This window comes from Metarhizium acridum (genome assembly GCF_019434415.1).
Source record: "Metarhizium acridum strain ARSEF 324 chromosome Unknown scaffold_574, whole genome shotgun sequence".
Lineage (NCBI taxonomy): Eukaryota > Fungi > Ascomycota > Sordariomycetes > Hypocreales > Clavicipitaceae > Metarhizium > Metarhizium acridum.
The window spans coordinates 1,431,108-1,455,879 of record NW_027094044.1 but is presented as its reverse complement, the minus strand read 5'-3'; the positions used below and the strand labels follow the sequence as shown (position 1 = coordinate 1,455,879).

At 43.7% G+C, this 24,772-nt stretch overlaps 5 protein-coding genes across 6 annotated transcripts; 2 read left to right on the top strand and 3 right to left on the bottom strand.

Annotated features, from left to right (window-relative positions):
* Positions 1–11,409: 11,409 nt before the first annotated feature.
* J3458_020848 (uncharacterized protein) lies at positions 11,410–11,742 on the top strand (the record flags this gene model as incomplete). Its single annotated transcript, XM_066122275.1, has 1 exon — positions 11,410–11,742. The coding sequence occupies one exon, from the start codon at positions 11,410–11,412 to the stop codon at positions 11,740–11,742; it is 333 nt and encodes a 110-aa protein (XP_065972904.1).
* Positions 11,743–11,901: 159 nt separating this feature from the next.
* Positions 11,902–12,911, bottom strand: J3458_020847 (uncharacterized protein; the record flags this gene model as incomplete). The annotated part of the gene is made up of 2 exons (XM_066122274.1): positions 11,902–12,062; positions 12,116–12,911. 2 exons carry the CDS (start codon positions 12,909–12,911, stop codon positions 11,902–11,904), a joined length of 957 nt encoding a protein of 318 aa, XP_065972903.1.
* A 364-nt stretch (positions 12,912–13,275) lies between these two features.
* J3458_020846 (uncharacterized protein) lies at positions 13,276–13,993 on the bottom strand (the record flags this gene model as incomplete). The annotated part of the gene is made up of 2 exons (XM_007817106.2): positions 13,276–13,767; positions 13,829–13,993. The coding sequence occupies 2 exons, from the start codon at positions 13,991–13,993 to the stop codon at positions 13,276–13,278; spliced, it is 657 nt and encodes a 218-aa protein (XP_007815297.2).
* A 1,743-nt stretch (positions 13,994–15,736) lies between these two features.
* J3458_020845 (uncharacterized protein) lies at positions 15,737–19,866 on the bottom strand. Of its 2 annotated transcripts, XM_066122272.1 has the most exons (3): positions 18,606–19,866; positions 16,860–18,546; positions 15,737–16,773 (listed from the first exon to the last, which is right to left on the bottom strand). In XM_066122272.1, exons 1-3 carry the CDS (start codon positions 18,967–18,969, stop codon positions 16,104–16,106), a joined length of 2,721 nt encoding a protein of 906 aa, XP_065972901.1. In that variant the 5' UTR covers positions 18,970–19,866; the 3' UTR covers positions 15,737–16,103. The 2 variants fall into 2 exon arrangements, with proteins under 2 accessions (XP_065972901.1, XP_065972902.1); XM_066122273.1 differs by having other exon boundaries at positions 16,860–19,866.
* Positions 19,867–21,105: 1,239 nt separating this feature from the next.
* J3458_020844 (uncharacterized protein) lies at positions 21,106–24,641 on the top strand. The gene is made up of 2 exons (XM_007817104.2): positions 21,106–21,185; positions 21,310–24,641. Exon 2 carries the CDS (start codon positions 22,667–22,669, stop codon positions 24,386–24,388), a length of 1,722 nt encoding a protein of 573 aa, XP_007815295.2. The 5' UTR covers positions 21,106–21,185; positions 21,310–22,666; the 3' UTR covers positions 24,389–24,641.
* Positions 24,642–24,772: the final 131 nt, after the last annotated feature.

Genomic DNA, 24,772 nt, shown 5'->3' with positions numbered 1-24,772 from the left:
CCAACCTGAGGATCTCGATGTCGCCGTAACACTTGAGCAAAACTCCGACTGCGTTAAGGCTGCGGGCGGCATTCAAACGGCGGTATTTTTAGTGGAGAGAGAGCCAACTCGCGAGTCGCCATGTTAATGGCGGCGACTAGTCACAAGGTTGGGAATTTGGAGCTAGTAGTACACAAATAGTTGGCTTATGAACCAGAATGCGAGCTAGACAGTGAATCCGACGATGGCGATGATCTATACCTGCCGCATTTCTCGCCGTTGGAGCTGATTCAATCTAACAAAGAAACCAACCTGTCGTGGGACCCTAAGGCTGTGATTCCCGGAATTAGGGTCAATCTTTTAACCTTAATTTTAACGCATAATTTAGTATAATATAAGCTGTCAACCGAAATCTAGATAACAAGGCCAGCTATCAACTAGTTGGGCCACACAGCGGGCTTCCAACAAGCCCAGCACCAAAAACCCCTGTATGTATAGTGGGCTGGGGACCCTATAACCAGAGCATTAACAAGAAAACTACATTTTCAATTTTTAAAAAAGCTTAAATATTTAATAATAAATTAAATAAAATACTTGAATTATAATAATAAATACATAAATTAGCTAATATTATAACCAATTAGCTTACGTAAAAAGTGGGCCCTTTTAACTTCTAATAAGCTATAAAATTAGATTATATAATTTTATGAAAAATCACTATATTACACTATACTATAAAAACTATATTTATAGTTTTTTAAGTTCTAGGCTTATAAGAGCTTATAGGGACCCACTTTTTATATTAGCTTATAGTATAAAATTCATACTATTTATCCGTAAAACTTATAATCTTATAAGTATTTTATTAGATTTAATATTATTTATTATATGAAAAACTACAAAAACTATAAAACTACAAAACTATACTACTTCTAAGTTCTAATGCTCTGGACAGGACTGAATATATAAAAAATGAAAAAGTATTTCATAATTTCTTGTGTAAATACTTAGAGAATACTTTACCTAATAATTTTAAAGACGTAGGATTATGTTAGGATAAACTCAGGATATAGGACGATTAGGTAAGGAATTAGGAAAGAACTCTATTCTTAGGCCTCCTAATAATATAAGACTAAAACTTGTCTGAATTATCTAATATTTAAACTAATTCTTTTATACTTATTTATTAAGGGTTTTAGCCCTAATTCGTGCCTACTTCTCACGTAATAATACTTATAGGATTTAAACTAGAATTAGTGGGGATTTATACCCTGTTTTAGAATATAAGCGGACCCGATTTAGTCCCTCTTTATAGGTGACTTCGTGTACGCGTTATAATTATCCCCCCCTTTTAGTATAATCGTCCTTAATTATCGTTAATATAGGTAGGCTTTAAAGGTGTATTATTCTCGTTAAAACCTAGTGGGAAAAAGAGTAATAATATTATTCTCTTTAGGTTCTTATAGTTTTATTCCTATTCTTATATTTTAAGGCGCTATTTTAGGGTCTTATGCCTTTATCTCGTTAGGTTATAATCGTTACCCTTAATTAATTAACTGTAACGTTTACCCTATTAATACGTGTTACTCTTACTCGTTTTTATTCTTAGTAGAGCTCTTAGTTAAGATCTAGTATTTTTAGGGAAGAGCTTTACGGGTTCTTTTCTTTATCTTAGTAGGCGTAATTACCTTAAGAGCTAACTCGTAGATTTAAGGTAAGGGTAATTGCGAGTCTATTCTAGTATAAATTTTTAGTTTTATCCCCTATTTTTCCCTTTCTTATTTTAGCCTTATCTCTCTTCTCTTTCTTTTCTAGTAGCTTTATTTCTTATTATTTAAGTATAAATCCTTTTTTTAGCTCTCGTTTATTTTACATTTTTATTATACTTAACTACCGCTTAATATTTACGCTTATAATTCGTATACGTTCCCTAGCTTATAGACTATAGTAATGCTTATTAGGCTTAAATTTCAAATATACACTTAGTGTAATACTCTATTTACATTTTCTTCTAGTATAGTAAAGCGCTAACGTTATAAGTTATGTTTTTAACTTAAAGTTATATTAACGTTATAGTTAACTAGTTGTTTTATTACTAGGTTAGTAATAGTTTATTTAAGTGCGTTAAACTAGAATATGTTTTTATTATAATTAGTAAAACTTTAACGCGGGATATAGGTATATATTTATTAATTTTAACCGTTTTTAGCTTAAATCTCACTATTATTATTATTAGGTTCCCTATATTAACTCTTATTACTTCTAGTTACGTTTTATCTTACCCTTTTAATTATTATATTTAAATACGGCTATTTTAATTTATATAACGCGGTATATTATTAGGGGCCTTCTTATAGCACCTTAACTTAGCTTCCTTCGCGCTCTTCTTTACCTTCTCTAATACGTACTTTTACATTTAACTTTTACTTTAAATTATAGCTAATTTAGGTGTAGGTTGCGTCTTTATACCCTTATGCTTAGGAAAGCACGTTTAGTTTAGTAGTAATACGTATTAATATTTCCCGCTTATTTCGTGGGTATATGTTTTCTAATAAGGCGAATTTAACCTAGTATTAGATTACCTTTTTAAATAGTTCTATTAAATAGGGTAAGTAGTTTATTATTATTCTCTTAGGTTTTAATTTTAACGTGATTTTCTAGAGAACGTTATAATTATTATTAATATTATACTATTCTTTAAGCTATTAACTATTATACTTATAGTTTTATTAGCTTAAACTCTAGCTTATAACCCCTTTAAAACTCTAACTAAACGTAAGGCCTTAAAGGGGAATATTATTAAAGTATTTAATATTAAATTAAAATAGGTTTCCGCTTAAAAGACTTTACGCTAACTTAACTTTATACCTATTAACGTTATTACCTAAGCCTAAGCGGTTTAAATAGTAAGAGGTAAGTCTAGCTCGCCTTATAAGAGTAATAGCGCGATATTAGAGATTTAAGCTCGCGTTAAAGCTTAATAGGAAGATTCTAATATACGTGGTAATAATTAATAGTATTACTATTATATAACCTAATACTTAAATGAGTATTTACCTAAAATTAACTTTAATTCTAACTTTACTCCCTTAACTAAGATTAAACTACGTTATATTTGCTTTATTAAGGGGGTTAAGAATAATTATAATTATTATACCTTTTAGGGAGGTCTTTATATTCGCGTAAGTATTAGATTTAATTTCTTCTTAATTTTATTATTAATTAAAGATAAATATTACGCGGTCTTATAGCTAGGGATTTATTTAACCTAATTTAAGTCTTAGAGTTTATTTAAGCTACCTTCTTAGAGAAACGGCTTATAAGTAATTTTAATTATAATTATAATATACGTACGAAGATCTTTACCCTTTTACTCTAGCTTATATTTAAGTTCCTATTAACTTAAAAGGCTTATTAGAGTAATTATAGCTTATCTTTAAGTAATAAGTTACGTAATACTATAGGTAATTCTTAGGTTTATACTTTCTTAAAGTTATTTTTAACTTAAATTATAGGGTCTTCTTATTTATATAAAGAAGGCTAATAAAATTAGGTTTAAATTAGAAAAGTAGTTTCTACTTTTAGCTAATATTATACGTGTAAGATTTAGATTTAATTTCTCTAGGATTTCCTTATTAACCTTTCTTATTTTAAAGTGCTAAGCGTCGTTTTAAATATACCCTTAAGCGTATTTCTTATCTTCTTTTTAAGAACATTTATTACTAACCTTAACGTATTACTCTAGTGGATTTTTATAATAGCTTATTTTTATACTTAAAGGGGTTTAAAGGTGCTAAAAAGGCTTAGTAGGTTATAAAAACGTTCCTAATTAAGCTAGGATAAAATAGTATTACTAAGGGTTCTAAGAAGAGAAAGGCTTATAAGAGCGCTAGTTCTAATATTAAGGCCTAGTTATTTAGTACCTAGTTTCTCTATTTTAAGTCTAATATAACCTAAAATATTTAGCTTATTTTAGAGGGAGATAAGCTTTAATATTACACTTTTTACTTATATTATTTAGTTAATTTAATTAACATTTATTTCTTATGCTTTTTTAAGCTAACCTCTCTTTTAAGGTTCTTACGTGATTTCGTTTCTTTTTATAACTAGAAGTAACACGATATAATTACGTATAATATTAAGCGTATTTATAAGGTCTTTACTATTAAGCTATTAGTTATACTCGTATAGCTATCCCTTTTACTTTATAAGGTAATATAATTAGGCTCTCTTTTAAATATAGTTTTTAATGCTTTTTACCTTTTATTTATTTTTATTATCTTTTAGCTCTAGTATTAGGAGTGTTTTTAACTTATTTATAGTACCCTTACGTTAATACTACTATTCTAGTAGGCTTATATAAAAAACGTTATAGAGTTTCTCGTATTAAGTTAAGAGTGCTAGATAATATACTTACTATTTAACTTAATTAAGAATTTAAAAAGAGCTAATATACTTTAAGATTAGTTTATTCTTTTTATACTTAAATCTTATATTCTTAGTTTAAAGTAATACTAGACTTTCGTTTTAAAATTATATTAGTTTATATTTATTATTATAATATTTTACCTAAAATACTACCACTTACTTCTAATATTCTTCTATTTTTTATCTTACTTAAAGTATTTTTTTAACTTAATTTCTTGCTTTTAACACTCTCTCTCCTATAATATCGTCCCTAATATTATAGTATATATAAGGCTTAAACCCTATTAGAAGTTAATTTAGTAAGGTATTAGTTATTAAATTAATAGTATTATTATACGTGAATTATACCGTAGGTAATAAAAGTAGCTAATATAATTAGTTCTCTATTATAAAAGCTTAAAGATAATATTCTAGTATTTAGTTAGCGCGTTTCGTTTATTCGTTTATTTAAGGGTAATACGCGATAAAGAGTTATCTTTAAATCTTTGCTAGATAATATAAATCTAACTAAAAACAACTAGTAAATAAAGATCCTTTATTAGACACGATTTTAGTAAGGATACTATAGGTGTATTTAACCCGTTTATAGAATAGTATTACTAGTTTGCTAGCTATAATTATATCTAATATTAGGTAAAATAGTAAGTACTGTATATAACGGTCTACTATTACTAGAATAGTATTAACGTTTTATTTATAATATTAGGTCTCTAGTAATCCTATTATAAAGTCTATTAATAATTTAGCCTATAGGCCTTAAGAAATTAATAGTAATTCTAATTTATTATAAGGCTAGTGCTTTCGCGCTATAATTCTTTAGTATATTATATAAGACTTTACGTAGTCTTTTACATTTACATTTATATATATTTAATAGAACTTCCTTTTTAATAGCTTAGCTATTTTTTTTATACTAAAGTGCCTAATTAATAGGTTATTATAATATAGCCTAAGTAATTCTTAAATAATAGCCTTATTTAGTGGAACCTATACACGTTATTAATGCATTAAGATTCCCTAATTATTTAGGTATTATTTATTAGCTGAATTTTAATTAAAATAAATCCTTATATATTTAGCTTTTATTTAAGAATCTCTTTTTTACGTATTTAAGATTATATCTCTTAGAGGCGTATTTACGTTCATTTTATAAGGGTTTTCTCGTCTTATAGTATCCTAGATTTTCTCCTAAAGTAAGAGTAATTATAACCTATCTCTTAATTTTAGGTTAAATTAGCGGCTTAAGGGGAGTAAATCCCCTTATAAAGGTATCTTACTACGCCTACTAGATTTTATAAAGACTCACGGACTTTCTTTTAGTAAAGGCTTTTCGCTATATCTCTCTTAATTAGGTACTTTATTTAAAAATAATAAATTGTATTTTCGTACCTAAATAGATCTAATAAGCGCTTTATTTACCTGCGCTATCTTTACACGAATTTCTTTAAGAATTATAGGATCTTTATACGGTCTCTTCATGTAGTTTAGCTATCTTAATAGTATATTAATAGGGTTTCTTTTCCCTGCTTAATACTTAATTATAAAGTTAAAAGGGGTTAAGTATAAACACTATTAAGATTATCTCTTATTTAACTGCTTATTACTTATAAACGTTTATAGGTTATAATAGTCTATTAAGACCTTAATTAGCTCTATTACACCGTTTATATAATATCGCTAATATTTAAATGCGTCCTTAATTACTAGTATCTTCTAATTAAGCGTGCTATAACGGGTCTTTATATCTTATAATTTTCACGACTAGAAGGTAATAGAGTGCTATTTCTTATTATCTTTAAATTATAATAGAATCGCTGTAATTATAAAGATTAATACATTCGTTTTAATTTAGGTTTACTAATTAGAATTAAAATATTATAATAATAGGGCTTTTATAAAGGCGTTCTTTAAGGCGTAAAACGCTTTAATTTCCTTTTAATTAAGTTTTATACTCCCTGGTTTTCGCCTGTTTTTACTCCCTTTTAGTAAAGCTATTAGTAGGGCTATTACGTGAGAGTATACTTTAATAAAGCGTTAATAGAAGTTATAAAACCCTAAGAATACTTATATATTATAGTAACTTTTAGGTTTTAGCTAAGACGTAATAGTTTTAATTTAAGCGGGATTTATAGAGATCCCTTCTATTAATAAGATAAACCCTAGAAATTCCACTTAGGGTTAAAAGAATTCGCACTTAAATAATTTAGTGTATAACCTTACGTTTCTTATTTATTTTAATACTTATATTAGGTGTTTTTTATATTTCTCCTTTATCTTAGAGAATACTAAGATATTATTAAGGTATATAATATAAATAATATTATTTAAGCCTTATAGCGCTTAATTTATATAACTTTAAAATATAGTAGGTGCGTTAATTAACTTAAAAGGTATTACTAAGTATTTAAAATACCTATATTATATTTAAAAAGCGGTTTTTTATTTGTTCTCTTTCTTAATTTTAATCTAATAATAAGCTTCCTTAATATCTAGTTTTAAGAATATCTTAGCTCCTTATATTTAATCTAGTATCTTAGTAATTAAGGGAAGTAAATATTAGTTCTTAATATTAACTTTATTTAATCCCTAATAGTTTACGTAAAGGTAAAGTGTCCCGTTCTTTTTTAATATAAATAAAATTAATGCCTCTACTAGGCTTTTAAAGTGTTAAATTCAGCCTACCTTTAGGTTTTTATTTAAATAGTCTCGTAACGTTATTAGCTTCTTTAGTAAGAGTAAGTATATAGGTTTATATAAAGGTAATTCTTCTTTTACTAGGTTAATTATATAATTAATTAAGTAGTGTAATAGTAATTCTCTCGCCTTCTTATCTTTAAAAACGTTAGTATATTTCTATAATATTAGTAGTAAAGGCGTTACTTTTAGAAAGGGTTTAATGCTATTTCCTTATAGTAATACTACCTCTTTTACTTTAAATATAATAAAGACGTATACGCGATTCTATGCTTCCCTTTTAAACTTATATATTAAGATTACCTTATATTCGCTCTTCTTTATATTATACTATTATTATTATAACCTTACGTTTATAGTAATATTCTTATTCTTAAGAGCTAGTATTCTAAGTAAAAGAAGATTCTTACCTGTATTTAATACTATATAGTAGATTCGAGTGAACTTTCTTCGTTTCCCTTATAAATTTATAAGAGCTAGGGGTACCTTTTATACTCTTAGCTTTTATAAATAGATATTACTAGGTACCCTAAGGCTTAGTAGAATCTTATTTAAGTAATATAATTCTACACGCTATACTAGGGTAATACTAATTAAGTTTGCTTTAGCCCTAGTATTTAGGGTTACTTTAATAAGTATTAATTTTTATTCTTAAATTATAGCTTATATTATAAGGCTAGCTTTTACTTAAATATAATCTTTATTAGTTATAAACCGGGTATTATTTATAATTAGTTCTTTTTTTTTATAGTATTCTTCTTATTTTCCCCCTTTTTATCTTAAGTTTTTATATTATTAATCTTTCCCCTCTTAGAGCATTTATTTTAAAGATATTTATTACTATTATACTTCTAGTAGGTAAAATTCTTTTTCTCTTTACTATTAGCCTCCTTTTTATCTTTATTTTAGGATAAGTTTTAGCGTAAGAAACGCCTTTAATTAGGTTCTAAGAACCTTTCTTAGTTACTTTCTCTTTTAGGGGAAGAGTCCCTAGGGTTTCTTTAAGGTACCTTAAAGGGTCTTTTATTTAGGTTCTTATTTTAGGGCCGCTTATTATTTCGCTTGCCTTTTATACCGTTTTAGAAATAGGTGGTAAGAGCTACGATTTTCTTTTAAGTTTCTAGTATACTTAATACATGTATTTTAATATAGTTTTAAAGGTAAGAGTAGAGTTTTATAAAGAAGCTAAGTGCTTATTACGCCTTTAAGATATAAGGGAAGTGCTTTTTTAATAAGTTTAGGTATACGTGAAAGTCTTAAAGAGATTAGTCTTCCCTTTAGCGTATACCTTTTAACTATTATATTATAATTGCATTTTAATTAACGGAATCTTAGATAAGATTTAAGGTTTATACTTTAAATTTTTTCTAGTTAATATTTACGTTTAAATTACGTGCCTTTACTTCCTTAATATATTAATTCTATTAGAAATAACATTCGTTTTCTATTTACGTAATTATATATAAGATTTAAAAGTAATTCTTCTTAAACTTTCTTAAGGCACTCTTAAAAGTACGTTAAAGATTATTTAATTAATTATCTCTCTTTCTTTAGTTTATATTAAGGGATAACTTAAAGAGGTTTTTAATTTAAATCTTTAAACCCTAATCTTCTTTTAAGAAGAAGAAGTCTTATTATTTTAAGAATCTTCTCTTATTATTTAAGGATAAGTCTTAGAGTAACTCTTACTCTTAAGCTTTAAGTTCTTAAATTCGCTTAAGTTTACGTAAGTGCTCCTTTAGTTACGCCTCTCGTGTAATTATAGTAGAGTACTTAGTAAGAGTTAAGAGGGTAAATAATTTACGTATAGGGGATATAATAGGTGTCTCTTCTTCTAGTATATTATTATATAACGCACGGCTTTATTCTTAAGTTCTTACTATCTTTTTAAAGGTAATTATATAAAGAAGTTTTAGGAATTATTAGAATAAACCTAAGATATAAGACGATTAGGTAAGAAATTAGAAAAGAACTTTATTCTTAAGCCTTTTAATAATATAAGACTAAAACTTATTTAAATTATTTAATATTTAGACTAATTCTTTTATACTTATTTATTAAGGGTTTTAGCCTTAATTTATGCTCGCTTCTCACGTGATAATACTTATAGGATTCGAACTAGAATTGGTGGGGATTCGTACCCCGTTTTGGGATACAAGCGGACCCGATTCGGTCCCTCTTCACAGGTGACTCCGTGTGCGCGTTACAGATTAATTCTTAATGAATATAAAAAATTAAAAGTTAATATAGACTTAAATTCATTAAAAATTAATAAAAAAAAATAAACCTATAATAGTAAGAGGAGAAAATTTTAAGAAAGAATTTAAAAGTATTCTTAATATAATTAAATACTTTAATACTCTAAACATTAAGTTAGATAGAAAATTTTTATATCTTCGTTTAAAAGATAGTAAAATTTATAAAAATTCAGAGCGGGGTAAAGTGAATAAAGGTTCTTTTTATCTACTTACAAAAGACATCTTTTTATTTCCTCGTTCTAGTTAGTTATACGATTGCAATCTTGTGGTTGGTTCCACTTTCCAGCTGCTGTTGTGGTTTCTGAAGGTGCTAGTAGCTGACTACCCCTAGTTGCTAGTACAATTTAGCGGCTGAAGGCAGGCGGCAGGTTCAAGACCTGCAATGCCTCTTTGTGTCAATTGCTGGCTCGCCCCATAAACGGCCCGACATATGGTAATGGGTATCCTATCATTTGGCGCTCGGTGTTTTGTTTTTCCATAACCTGGTTTTCCCGCCAAACAGTCGGTTACGGTGATGCCACAGCGGCCAACACGATTTAGTTGGAACTTGGCGCTTGTTGCCTTGTCGAGGCGCTTAACAGCATCCAATTCCAATCTGAGCACGCCGGCAAGTACACGTTGCCAGGAACGTGGAATCCAGATGACCGGATGTGTCTGAGCAGCACCAAATTCGGGTGGCAGATTGTGAGGGTCGGCTGGAGGGATGCCGGTCATTTTCGAGGCTTTGCTGTGCCTCCGGACTAGAGTATGGGCCTCCAAGCCGGGCTTGATGAATTGGCTTAGACCTCTTGGCTAATTGAATGGCACGGGGACCTGGGAGACGGTAAAGTCGGCTTCTTTCGACGAAGTCGGAGGGGATCGTTCTAGTCTTCACCGCGCCTACGAATCTCGTCTTCTGCAACGTTGGTCAATGGACTGTCTGGAAAATCACAAAGGCTGTCGTCGAGGGACTGGTTTCCTCCCAACTCGCCTTGTTGATGTGGGAACAGAGGCTGAGCCAAGGCTTGTTTTGGTGCTGAGTGCTGGAATCAGGTCCGCAGACAAGCTGCCCCGTACCTTTCAGGATTTCGTCCAAAACACGCGACGTCTTGGTGTGCCGTATGTTTGGATCGATTCGCTCTGTATTATTCAAGATTCACGGGACGACTGGGAGAGAGAGGCGGCTTAGATGGCTGATGTTTACTCCAACGCACATCTCACCATGGCTGCGTCGGGCTCTGCAGATGGTCGGGGAGGATGCCAAGTCGTGGACCATGTGCGATCGTACGGCCCTGTCGACATTGAGTGTCCAGTCAATATCGACAGCACCTCCTCATAGGGATTGGCAGAAGATTCGACGACAACCCTCCGACTTTGGAGCCGGGATACGTATCCCGTCGGACAGATTCCGAGGATTGACCCATTGACACAGCGAGGATGGACTCTCCAGGAGCGTCGCTGCGGGTTTGCTCACTACTGTAGAGACACTATCCGGTGGGAATGTTGTGAATCCAGAGCAACGCTTGAGTACCCGTGGTGTAATGGAGCTCCTTTCGACGTCGGACGCCTGTTCGGCGGGGGATTGTTCACCGGACCGATACTTATTGGCGTACCGAATATTAGCTCGAAACCAATCGATTCTGACACAAAACAAAGGCTCTATCGGTTCGAGCTCGTCGACCGCTACACCAGGTCGTTCCCTGACTAACCAGACAAACATACTTCCCGCCTTCTCCGGCATTGCCAGATCGTTCGCCGCAACCACCTCTGACGAATACTATGCTGGGCTCTGTAGGTCCTACTTTGGGCATTGTCTTCTGTGGGTGAGTAATTGGCACGTTGGTCGTGGATTCAGACAGCACAGTCTTCCTGCCTACTATATCGCACCACATTGTTCGTTTGCCTCTGTCAAAGGCCCAATCCATTGCCTGTCCTGGATCAATGGCTACTGGCACAGCTTCAACGCCGATCCAGACCCGGCGTACGCACCGCAATTTGTCGACGTCTCGTTGCCAGCGTCTTCCGATCTGTACAGTGCTCTGAAAGCGGCGACGCTCAGAACCAAGAGCGTATGGCCATTTGCGAACGGGAGGCTTACGCGGCACCAAAGGATCATCTAAATGTTACTTTTACTGCCGGTCATCAAGATCGGCAAAATCTTCTGAAAATGAAGGGGGTGGTGCTTGACAAGGTCGGCGAGATTCGTTACCACGTCCCTCTCTGCCCCGATTGCTCGCCAATTGGAAAATTCACATTGCTGTGGCTGCTATGCTGCCTGAATAGTGAGAAGACTGCAGTGGGAAGACGACAACATTTGCAATCGCTCTCCGGGGTGGTGAGGACGTTGAAGGAGAGACGCGCATGTCTTCTATCGTTCCGAAGCGCTTTCGAAGAGTCGGGATAGCATTGGGAATTGACCCTTCATTCTGGGACAAGGCGGTAACTATCACTTTAACGATGGTGTAATGATTTGCAAAGGGACATGCGTTCAATTTGTCCCGTTAAAGTATACAATACAAAATCGCTCGAGTCCCAATCGGCGACAGGGGGAGGGTATCAAAAGTTAAGGCATTTTCTTGTCCTTCAACCCAGGTCTGTGAGGGACAGAACCAAGGTACTGAGTGTGCATTGAGATAATACAAGTTTCAACCGTTGCATACAGCCACACCAAAAGGTTTATCGGCCCAAAAATCGACATTGGTAAAATTGATACAGCAAGATGGCCTAGATTCCGTTCAGCGCTTGACCTTGTCAAAAGCAGTATATTCGGGACGTACCAAAGATAATCGGCCGACGTGTGATTGTCTGCCAGAATTCGTCAGATGTGAGCAATTCGCAAGCACCATCCCACTTCCACGGTCCTTTGAGGCGGAACTTGGTATTAAGATGGGCGCCCAAAATCCAAATAATCAGCAGTTTCCACCATGACATGGCCCGCCGCCATGAGAATAACCCCATGATGTCGATCATCCCGGGTGCCGAGTCCAGATCAAGCGCCAGCTGGTACGCGTAGCTTTCATGGTCGACCCCATACTTGATTCTAGCCCCAGGAAGGGATCGAAGTTTATAGTGATGCTCGTCTTCAGGGAGCAGGGTCCGCGGAATACATCGAGGGGACAAGAGATTCGTAATCCAGAGCTGAGTTTGCATCTCTGCTAGGGGCGGAATGGCACCGAGCGAAGGGCGTACGAAGCCTATGAATCCGACGGTTGGGTCGTCTCGCTTCCATACCTGACGGACATCAGCACAGTCAGGGGTCGGGTATGGGATGTCATTGGCTTTGTTTGACTTTTTGAGAAACGGGAAGCTCTGTTTGTATCCTGTACACATGACTACCATGTCTGGTTGGATTCGCTGTCCTTTCATACGCTCATACTCGGGACGTCCATTGTTGATGAACTCGACGGTTCCATTTCTGTCGAAACGCAGAGGGAACGGCGCAAGGTCTACGCATCTGCCGTGGGTGTCGGGGATTGGTGTTTGCACAAAGAACGAACGCAGGGAGTAGAGCCACAGAGCAGGTCCGGGGAATTTGGGCCTGTATGGCTCGCTTATATAAGGGCATACCTTCATGGATTTGTTGAAGAAGACTGCAACGTGGACATTAGTAAATTCCAGGCTGGGGGGGCAAAACGGACGGTCGTACTCCTTGATGGGTGGTCTCTCTCACGGCCAACACCACCGATCCATTGGTCCATGCCTAGTGTAGTGCCTGAGGATATGAAAAGGAGGGCCTTGATATAGATGTGGTAATACTCCCAAAGCAGCGTGTCGTTTCGCCGAAGCTTTTTGTGGACATATGTGGTGTCAAACATGTTTGCCCGACTGATATCAATGGGGATGCCTGGTTCTTTGGGGTTTGGCGTGCGAAGACACGGCAATATGACTGGGCCAGGGTTTCTCTGCTCCGCGAGTTAGCCCTGATTCGTTGCAGAACTCACATAAAACAGACCTTTGGGGCAAAGTGAAATCCATCCCTGTGACACAAGATGACCCTCTCGACGCTTGGGGTGGTCACGGCAAGATACGCAATATCGGCTCCCGTCTCGCCAGAGCCAACAATCATGACGGTCTTGCTAGAGCTAAACTGCTTTCGAGCCTTGAATTCCGACGAGTGTATCACTCGCGGCACGTTCTGGAGCCCCTTGATGTCGGGCACGTTAGGCTCGACGTGCAAGCCCGAACAGACGGCGACGGCATCACAATCCCACTCCACACGGTGACCATTTTTCGTCTCATATACGACGGTATGGCCCTTGCAGCGACGCTTGACAGCCAGGACGCGAGTATCAAGACGTATACAAGGCCACAGGTTGAAATGTGTGCAGTAGCCCTCCAGGTAGTCGACATAATCGGTGGCACTGAGGAAGTCGGGTCCGTCTGGCCGCCGAAAGTCAGAAAATGTGGTCAGTTGCTTCGAAGACACCAGCTGTTTGGCAAAGGTTAGGATATCATGGTTCCTCTCGGCGGTCCGTGGAAACCACTCTCACCTCGGCATCCTCGTAGACTCTCGCAGAAAACGTCCCCCCGACTCGAGGCTGGTACTCAAAGAGACGGGCCTCGACTGCCTCACAGCCAAGAAACTCGTGTGCTTGGGCGAGATACTTGAGAGTCACGAGTCCTGAAGGGCCCCCTCCAATGACAGCAACCTTCATGACAGCGTGTCGTTACTCCAGATCCGGTGATATTTTTTATTTTTATTTTATTTATTTCTTTTGCGGGCTGTCCGGCCTGGACGTCAAGCATATATAGAGAGGGATTCCCTGGACGGACCATTGGGTTTTGCCCAACTCGGTTTCCCACCTCTGCCTCTCTTTACATTTCGTCTCTGCAACAAGCGGTTTAGGTCAAATAATGGCCCTTTTGTTAGTCACCGAACTGACCACTCCTTGGCTTGGACAAAACACACCTTTCATTATCCCAATGTAGAAGGATGCGGGCGCCATGATCCAAACGCCCATCGGTACAAAACAACTTCACGCGTTGGATGTAGACCATGTCTCAGAGGACAAGTTCCCACCAGACTTGGGCCTCGTTGTAATACACGTCACACGCCTAGATCTTGTCATATATCCCCGATGCTGCAGCCCCCGCGGTCTTAATCCCGCTCCCCGGCAGGGTGAGTCTTTTGGGGGTAAGACATGGCAGCAGCACTATAAGAAGATGGTGCAGCATCTGTCAAATGTCGCGTTGTGCAACTGAATCACCCGAACTCCTTTGTCTGCAGCTCAGCCGCCTGCGTATGGGGTGGGTGAGAGTCCGTAAGACCGTGTGCCCCCTAGGCCAATAAATGCCTCAGACTGTCCTTTTCTTCTTCTTCTTCTTCTTCTTATTGTTCGAGTTCCCGGTGGTTTGGGTCACTATTGTTCGTGATATACTTGCCAAGCGGCGAACTACTAGGGACATGGAACACCTTGGAGCCATGACCACCAAAATGTGGGCTTGTAAGAGACCGGACCACATGATTAGCAGAGCACGGAAGTCGTAGTCGTATTTAAAGGCTAAAGAGGAACCCAGGGGTCAGGGGGCCGAGGGGGGTTGAAGAAACAGGCGCTGATCATTTGTTGAAAGGTGACTGTTCTGTCATCCATGTCATTTACATGTCGTCGAGGTGGCTGATGGGCGAACCGCGGCCTTCCAAGTCACAGGATTATATAATTCTTTTTATGAATTTTTTTTCTCTGGTTTAAAGCCCAAGACTGGAAGCACTCCCCAATTGATGAGACTTGATGGCTGTAGGATAAAAAAAGAAGAGAGAAAGAAAAGGAACAGTCGACGCTCTCTGGTCTCTGGCCGGTTCGTTGTCAATGCTCAATGTTCCCACGTAAGCCCGCTTGGCGTTGTAGTCCAAACATTCATTTGCTAGATGTGGACACTTATTGCTGCATGTACTGTGAAATTTTGCGCTTCCGAAAAAAAATCGGTGTAGATTTGTGTATACGGAGTACCAGAACTCTTCTTGGCTCATCAGCCTTGGGACCCCAACCCGGGCATCAACGAATATGAGCAGTCCAGGCCCTTTACACCAACCACGAATAGTAATGCTTGTTTTTTTTTCATAATCAGTGTTTTATCGAGCCTCGGCACGGCGAAGCAGACTGGAGTCGCACATTATTCAAGCTAAATCGAGTTGAGCCAAGGCACAAGGCGAAACACTTGAGCAACAATACTTGGCGCCGGTGTTGGCAAAAGCAACTACCAGACCGTCTTTGCTCCCAAGTCACGAGTTGGACCCGAGTTTGATAGTAGCGCGCTTGGCACAATGGCGCGCCAAGCAATGCCGGCAGGGCAGGATGGGATCCATGTCCCGCATTATGCGAACCTCGTAAAGCCCAAGACTCCACCGGAGCAAGACGACATCCGGACATCTGGACCCTGATGCTCCCATCCCACAACAAGTCGATCACCGCGAGAACCTGTGACATGGCTGCGTCCGGAGCAACACGCTCTATGCTGCGCCTGCTGTGCAACTCGCTGCCTGTGCGCGGTGCCATGGCACTGGGATTGCTCGCCCGCCCGAGCTGCGCAACCGCGCGTGCCAGGAATTTGGAATCCGGGCCCCTTGTCGCCCCCTCGAGCCCGTGTGCAACGAAACTCATTCACGTTCGAGATGGTGGCGAGCAAGCTCCTCTTGTGTGGCTGATGAGTGTGTACAATTACTATGAGAAGAAAGACGTACGGTCGTTACGTAAGAGTTTGCTAATTATTTACAAGAATATTCCCAAGATGAAAAAAAAAAAAAAGAGACAACAAGAAATTGGTCAATCATGGCTTCAGTGCCAAGGGATGGCACCTGGAGACCTCGCCTCCCGTCACCGAGTACATCACGTCCCTTCTCTGCAGCGTCTCGGGGCCGGCGGTTGGGTCGTTTACCACAAAGAGCTTGGACTCAGTCTCGCCGGCAAAGTCGCAGACGATGGGGAACAAGACCTGCTCCGTCTGGTCTACCACGACGTAAAAGTCGTCACCGTCGGGGTTTCGGAAGGGCAGCAGTGCCACCGTGACGGCGGTTCGTGGCACCTGAGCAGCGTCGCTGGCCCGGAGACGCGAGACGCCGAGCCTGGACATTGTCTCGCCGTAGTAGTGGAGGGATCGGTGGACGCCGTCGTAGACGACTTCTGATTGACTCGTCGTGTCCCATAGCCCGAAGCAGTACTCGCTGTCCTGGCCGTCGTTTTGGACCGCGTGGAGGTTGCCGTTGGCGCACGAGACGATCCTTGTTGAGCCAGTCGGGTTCACGAGCGGCAAGAGCCTGTGGTTGAGAGTCTTGTTGTACAGCTCGGTAGGGACGCTTTCCACGTTATACGTCAGGGATTTTGATCCGGTGCTGGGCCGCGCCGTCTTGTCCGTGGCCTGGACACCGGGCACATCCCGCATGATGCGCATGGGACGGCGTCCGTCGAGGAGCTCCCGTCGTGCTGGCCTGTTGTCCTTGCTGCAAAGGAGTCACTTTGTTAGTGAGGGTTGCTGCTGCGGAGGGGGGGAAGGGGGGGAAGAGACTAGATGAGGAACCAGACTCACCCAATGCATTTCCGGAAAAGGGCTCTGTCCTTGGTGTCCAACACGGGAGCATCGCCGCGTTCGACCAGTCCTGCCCAAAGCCTGTTGCGCCAGCTGATTTGCGTGAGGATCCCGTCGCAGCCGTCGCTGTCCCCAAAGGCGGCCACGATGTTGCCGGCGTCGGTCAGGTTGACAGACCCAGACACCTTGGCGGTGCCCTTGATGGAGGGCTCGTCGAGAACGCCGACAGCCTTCTCCCAGGACGAGATCTTCAGCCCGCACTTGAGTCCGACGGGCAGACCGAGCTCGGCAGAGAGCGCAACCTCGCCGGACGCCTCGAACACGGGCTTGAAGTACGGGTCCCAGCCGCTGTTCTTGTTGTCGCGCGGGTTGACGAGGTCTATGACAATCAACGAGTCCTGCATGCCCATCTCGGCGCCCACCAGGACCTTGCCCCGTGCCGCCGCCTCGAGGCCAACGCGGGCGCCAACAGAGACGTAGGGCCCGATGGTGACGACTCCAAACGACAGCGCCGGGAGCCCGTAGTTGAAGAGGTCGTAGTCAAAGTTTTGGCGGAGCGAAATCTCGGCGTCAATGCCGAGCTTGAGGACAAACTGCATGTTGGCTTGCAACTCAAGTCGGCCCTCCTGGAGCCCTGCGAGCGGCGACCATTGTGCCCGGCCGGCAACTCTCGCGTGGCCAGAGGCGCCACACCCGACGCAGTACACGTTCATGTATTCCAGAGTGCCGTCGTCGCCGACGGCGCCGGGAGATCCCAGCGACTTGAGGAGAATGGCCTCGCCCCATGGCGACTGCGTCTGCGTCAGGTCTCCGAGAAGCGTCTTTGCCCACGTGTTGGAGGACTCTGGATCGGGCACCTTGAAGGAGAAGTCGCGGTCAATGGACCCTCCAAGGCTGATGACACTCGCTACAGCATTGTAGACGGCCGTGAAGGCCCTTTTGAAGAAGTTCCAGACGCTTGACCAGAAGCCCCGTTGCGCAAGGGACCGGCGGCGCATGCGCTGGGCACGACCAGACAGAGTCGAGTTTGCCGGGCCAGTAACGTTGGATCCCGACGAAAGGCTGTCCAGGAACTGCTTGGCCTCTGGGCTCAGCTCCGTGTATCCCAGCTGCTTGTCCAGAAGCTGGTCGAAGTTGCTTCCCAGGCACGCGGTGGGCAGCCCGTGAGCATCGTCAGCCGGGGCGGTGCACTCGAGCTGTCCCAGGGGCTTTTTGGAGCCAGACGAGGCGCCAGTGGGAGACGAAGGGGAAGCAGACGCGGTCGATGTGCCCCATGCAAAGGCATCGCCAGACTCGGACGCAGAGCCATCATGGGCCTTGCCCTTGTTGGCATTCCACCAGCCCCATTCCGTCTCGCCCAAGTTGGTGACCTGGTCGGGGTGCATCGAGTCTCCCTTTGCCACAATGACCAACTGGGCGTGCTTGTACTCCATGGCAGTCACGTTGAAGTAGCATCGTTCTCCCTTGGCGTAGTCGCCGCATCCTGGGATATACGCAATCAAGAGCAGACCATTGGTCATGGTCCACGTGTCCAATGCGTGCTTGAAAGCCTCTTTGTTATTGAAGGACACCGTCATGCCGTTCTCCTCGTGGTACTCGGCCGCCAGATGGTCAGTATGGTCAATATTGACGGCTGGAGACTTGAAGAAGTAGGTGACAAAGGCATAGTAGCCCGACTTGGACGGGTCTGTGGGGTGTAAGTCGTGAGCCCAGTCCCTTTGGAGTGTGCGGGATGGGTAGTCTTACCGGAGACACCATAGTAAAGCTCACAACCCTTGTTTGGCTCAACCGGTATCACATTCTCCATGGCCTTTGTGTCGTACGACCAGTGCACATTCGGAGACAGCGTCGCTGCGGGTGCGCTGTTGACAAAGGTGGCCGTTGGCGATTCGGTTGGCGTTGGCTCGGGGCTCAGAGCATAGTTGGCCGGGCATCCTGCACCGGCGGTCTGCGTCACGATTTGCGTCACCGTCGTCCATACTACTACTGGCGCAGCTTGGGTTTCAGTGGCATTGGTAGTTGCGTTTCTCAAAGGGAAATGCGGCCTGTCTGCCGCGACTGGGTGTGCTGCTCCCAGAAAGAGAGCGGCTGCAAATGCTACCGGGAGCATCTTGCAAAGAGAAAGGGGAAAGCAGAAGGAAAAAAGGGGGGGGGGGCAAGTCTTTAACAAGGAAAAGGTGAATGGAAAGTGAACCGCGTCAAGGAGCGTGACTGATGATTTCAAGCATACTATCAAGGGAGGGAACGCGAGACATTTATCTCACTGCAAGACGCCCGCGTTTCTACAGAACTGACAGTGTTGACAATAGTCACGGCGAGATTCATCTCACGAATTATTTCCTGTACTCGACCATGGACGCCTCGCCTGTAACCGAAGTGGATTGTACTGCGTTGTAAAGAGGATTCACCGTAGTCATGTTGCGTTGTACTCCCGGTCTATATCGTACACCCCAGCAATACACCAGGCCGGAGGTCATCTCCAAACGGCAAATAGGCCCTCCTCCACTATTGACAGTAGGCAATAGTCCCCTGTTTTCAGTATACGGGAATGAGTATGCATGCATCACATGATTCCTGTTTGAGAAGGTGGCGAGGACGGTGTCCTGGCTGCAAGTGTCACAACTTGAAGGCCTCACATTGCTCTGCATCCTTTGGGCCGGTATGAAGTCGTCTCCATCGGCTGTCGCTCATGTCCAAACAGCCCAAACACACAACCCCTATCGAGAACCCAAGACAGGGTCGGGAGCCGGAGCCGGACCGGGGTTGGGGCCAATAAGTCCACAAAATCTACAGACAGTCGACATGGATACTACTCAATCTGGGCTGGTGCGGACGGTGACGGGACGAAAACGAGTCAGTCACGTTATCAGATGAACGGGTCGGCAGTGCTTGGACTCTTGGAGGAACCCCATGGACACCATGGTATCAAGGAATATCATCATGTAGATGCGCAAACCGTTGAGGACGGGAGGCGGCGCCGCGCCACTTTACTCGCCTGACGTCCCCGGGGCGCGATAGCCGAGTTCGGCAGACGACTATCCTGTTGCCCAATACGTAATGTTTTCAGGGCCCTTTTTCTTCTTGGGTTATGTGACGCTTGTGTCCGTGCCCAGTGCGGCCTAAGTCCGACGCTGCAGATTACAATGACACCAGACTCAACTCGCGGCGGCGCCCCCCTGGACACCACCAAGAGCTGCAGCAGCTCACGCGGGACAATAGTACTGCAAGGTACGGGATGCAAGATGCGACATGCAGGTTCCAAGGTACCAGTTGACACACATACGAGGACTCGCTCGTGATTCCGTATCCCCCACCCTCACAACGGGCCACGGCCACCACCAGTCGTTCTACCATGCGGTAGAGTCTGGTTGTGGTGTTGACAATTTGCGCCCTGAGCCCTTTTTGCCCGAGACTCACCACTCAATTGTCGGCCATTTCGCTTCCGGTGATTCAGCGGACTGAATGATGGAACGATACCGTCTCCGCCAGATACGATATCCATGCAGGCTGTGCGGCGAACACCAACATGGCACCCTACCAAAAGGCCCACGGCGGGTTTTGGATATACGACTGCTTTGCTTGCTCGCTCTTTTGCCCACCGCGCTCTCTCCACTGCCAATACAACCATCTTGTGGGGGTTTGCTCGGGTAAGTTGCATTTTGCGGGTATCGTCCGGTTTGGAGATGGGAGGCCGGGGTGCGATATGTTGTCATATAACTTAACAGGCCCGTGCCATCGGGAGACTGGACACATCGACACATCGCAGCTCAGGGGATCCGCCGAGGACCGCAATTCCTCGCCCAGGGCGGATTGCTTGATTCGCCGCCTCGCCTATATCAGCACGTCAGTATAATAAGGCTCAGCCCCTGGTGGCGACGGTGAGCAATAAATGCAACCCACGGCCACCCGGAAGTCGGAGGATAGGGAGGAGACATACATATGTACGTGACCATTGCCCATACCTCTTTTGTTCCCGCAATCGCCTTCTTGGCAATCCCTTCAACAAGTGAATCGACGTGTCTGCTGATCTCTTTCCCCGCGCGCCGGCAACACGGATGGCGAATAGAGTTGGCACGAAGGATTTCCCCAGGAATAGCAAACAGCTCTATTCCTGTTGAACGAGGCTATGATGCAAACGCACGCCCGGGTGACTCCATTCCTGCCCTCCCTCTGAGCAGTTGTGTTCGTATTATGTATTCGATACGACGTGTTTCGGCAATCGCAGCCAAGGGCTCGCAAGGGGAAAGAGCAGATAAGAACAAAAGGACATGACATCGCGGGCCTCACTTGGCCCCATTTTGATTAAGAAACTAGAGTCATAATAAGGTATTTTCGTCGGGGCTCAAAATGGAGCCCAAGCTGTGTCTGGCTCATCTTGTCCTCTTGCAGTAGACTCGGAGAACAGGGTGAAAGTCGCTCTCTCTATGCAAACTTCTGACACCGCAAGTAGACTCGAGACTCATGGTCCGCAAAATGGCTAGCCCCGACATCACCATTTTCCACCCACTCAACCCCGTGTGGCATTCGCCTGCCGTCTTCACTCGGCCCATGCATTTGACCAGATCAGTCTGGATGGAACTAGTAGTTATGTGGTCTGCGCCGGAATGACATGTCGGTTGAGCGTCGAGCCTGTGTCGGACAACAACACCGTCCCTCAACCCCTTGCCCGTTTTTAAAATTGCATCTCGGGAACGACACAGGTGATTGGCCTCGGCGCCCCCAGCGTCATGAGAGCAGCCCCTGCATTTTGACACCCGTCGGAAATGTCTCAGCAGAGCCTCGTCGTCGTTGGATGGGTGGATGGCTGCACAGGGCTGAGTCCTGACAGCGGCGGCCCATTCGTTTTGACTCTGGCATCCGGCAGCGTTGGAGCCAAGTCTCTCGCCATTGTCAACGCCTCACCCGTGGCTTTTCCGCATCGGGGCAATCTCCACATCATTTTCCAGCCGCTTGACGTCTGGTTCTGTTTGCCGGCTTGGGTCGGGGTTGCCCCGTTGTCTTGGAACGCGGGAAAGGCGCAGGCAGGCGCATGGATATGCCAGCCGATCGTGCGAATAGCCTCAACCACGTCCATCCGACAAACCAAGGAGATGGCTCCTACCGTATACAGGCCGGAATGGGAGTGCTACAGCGCATGAACTGCGTTTGGGGGCACAAAATATCACCATGCCTTGGGCGCAGCCACGCTGCTTCCCACACCGGACATATATAATGAATGACACCTAGCGAACACTTTAGCAAATATAGGGAACCGTAACTAACCAAGCGACACACCATGAGTACACGCACCGCGATGCGTCAGACACACTAGCCGAATTGGTGATTCATCACCTCGCGCCGGCAAACGCTACACCAGACATATATACGAGTAGTACGAGCAAGGCGGAAGAACATGCGGCCTACGCCATGTGGCATGGATGGCATCACGTCTGGTCGTTCAAGCCGGACAAGATGCTTACAGCGCCCCTTATACACGCAGGCATTTGACAGACCACAAAATCATCCCCTGTGAACACAGCGGCAAGGCATTCCTGACGACGCGTCGAGTGAGATGGCACTAATATTAGTTCCATTCGGCGCAAGGTTGTGAGGCCCTTGGTGATGATATATACCCAACATGATGATCCTGCTGATTCTCTCTCTTTTTTTTTTATTATCGTCGTTCTCTTTCGGTCGGAATCACGGTTAACAAAAGTTCTTCGTTCAGTTCCTAATAGTATACTTATATTTCCTTCGCATTCTTGGGCGTCTTCAGTCATTCTTTCACGCCAACTAGTTGAGGAGAGACAGCGAAACAAGCCTTCACTATGCGTTGCACTCTTTTCGCCCTCGGTGCCTTGCCACTTGCGGCGCGGGCCATGAACTCTGCTGTCAACCGTGCAGTTGAACCTGCAGGTGTTCTCAAATTCCCCATCAAGGGTGTTCAGGGCTCGTCCGGGCTCTCCAGGCGACAACACGGCCAAAGTCTCCCTTCCCAGCAGCATGGCCTGTTCTACACCATTGGGCTCGACATTGGCAGCCCCGGAAACACGGTTGATGTGCAGTTCGATACCGGTTCCAGTGCGCTTTGGGTCAACCCCGTCTGCTCCAAGGCCCATGTGCCGGCCAACTGTGCCAAGTTCGGACGCCTCCAACGCTCATTCACCTTGAAGCAGCTCGGCCAGTCGCACAACATCACGTATGGAAAGGGCTACGCCCACGTCGAGTACGTCTGCGACGTTGTGCAGGTCGGATCTGCCAAGCTGGCCAACCAGGTCTTTGGTGTCGCCAGGGACAGCGGCTTCGTGACCACGGGCATCCTGGGTCTTGGCCCTTCCCAGAAAGGCATCAACAACAAGGACGGTTTTGTCGTCAACTCCCTCCACAACCAAGGCTTCACCAAGAGCATTGCCTTTGGTGTCGATCTCCAGGGTGTCGACTCTGCCCGCGGCAGCGTCGTCTTTGGCGGTGCCGACTTGAAGAAGTTCCGCGGTGCCCTGCACGCCACTCCCGTTCTCGACGCTGCGGCTTCTCCCGACGGCGCTGCTCGCTACTGGATCAACCTCGATGGCATTTCGCAGACAGCCGGTGGCAAGTCGGTTACTCTTGTCGGCCGGCGTCTTCCCGTCTTCTTGGATACCGGCTCTACCTTGTCGTACTTGCCCCCTTCTGTTGTGCAGCAGCTCCTCAAGGGATTCCCTGGCGCCAAGCGTGATGGGTATGCCAATTACCTTGTCGACTGCTCTTTGAGGAGGCAGGACGCCTCTGTCGACTTCAAGTTTGGCGGCACTGTTATCCGCGCTGCGTACAAGGACTTCATCTACCCCTATGACGCAAACACCTGTTCCCTGGGCTTCACCGAGGCCAAGGACAAGTCCTATCTCCTGGGCGACAGTTTCCTCCGATCCGCCTACGTCGTCTTCGACCAGACCAACAGGCAGCTTGCCCTTGCTCAGGCCGATGACTGCGGTACTCATCTTGTCGCTATTGGTCCTGGCCCTGCCGGTCCTCTTGTGGGCGAATGTGGAGGGCCTCCTGTCACCGGCAGCACTACTTCTCGAACCTCTACCAAACCTACATCAACTAAGACGACCACGAGCACCGACACCACTGAAGCTGCCATCAAGGCTCACCCGAAGTCACATGCAAAGTCTCACTCCGTCACCAGCTCAACTGGGACTGCTAGCACGTCTACTGTCACTTCCAGCACCCACTGGGGCAACACCTCGACCTTCACCACCGAGATGGTCACCTGGCTCACCACCTGGTGCTCCGGGGGCGAGAAATGCCCTCCCGCAAACACCTCTGAGGCTGCTTCCGCACCAACAAGTGAGCCTTGCCCTGGCTGCAACCATTCTACCGGCGGTGTTGCCAGCCCAACTGGCGGTTTGACTACCGTTTCTGTTCCCACTGGGAGCGTCCTTGGTGGACTTCCCACAGCTCCCGTCACCGCTGGTGCTTCCCGCATGGGCGCCGGCGCTTTTGCCTTTATTATTGCCGCCGCTTTCCGTGCTGTAAGCCGGCCACTGGCCAATTTCAGGTCGGAATAGAGCTTTAAGTTTTGACGGATTCATGGGTAATGGCCTCTTCTCATTCCTGTCGGTGGGGGTTTGTTCCTGAATATTGTTATGTATGTACTTTACTTGGTATGTATACTATTTAGACTTGATAAAAAAAACGGGTGTTTCAAAGGGATTAGCTATGGAACAGCCCTCCGGCTAGGGTAGTTGTGACGGTGGTGGTCTCACGGACAAAGACGTTTAAACGACTCGCTTTATATAAGCCACGCGTTGGGCAAAGAGCCGACAGCATAATGCGTCCCTGAACGAAATCCCGTATCCCCTTTTTGTACATCTCGGCGCACCTGGGCGGTTTGATCATGACTCTGGCGCCGACACCATCCACCGACTCGGCGCCCATCGAGGGGAAGACGC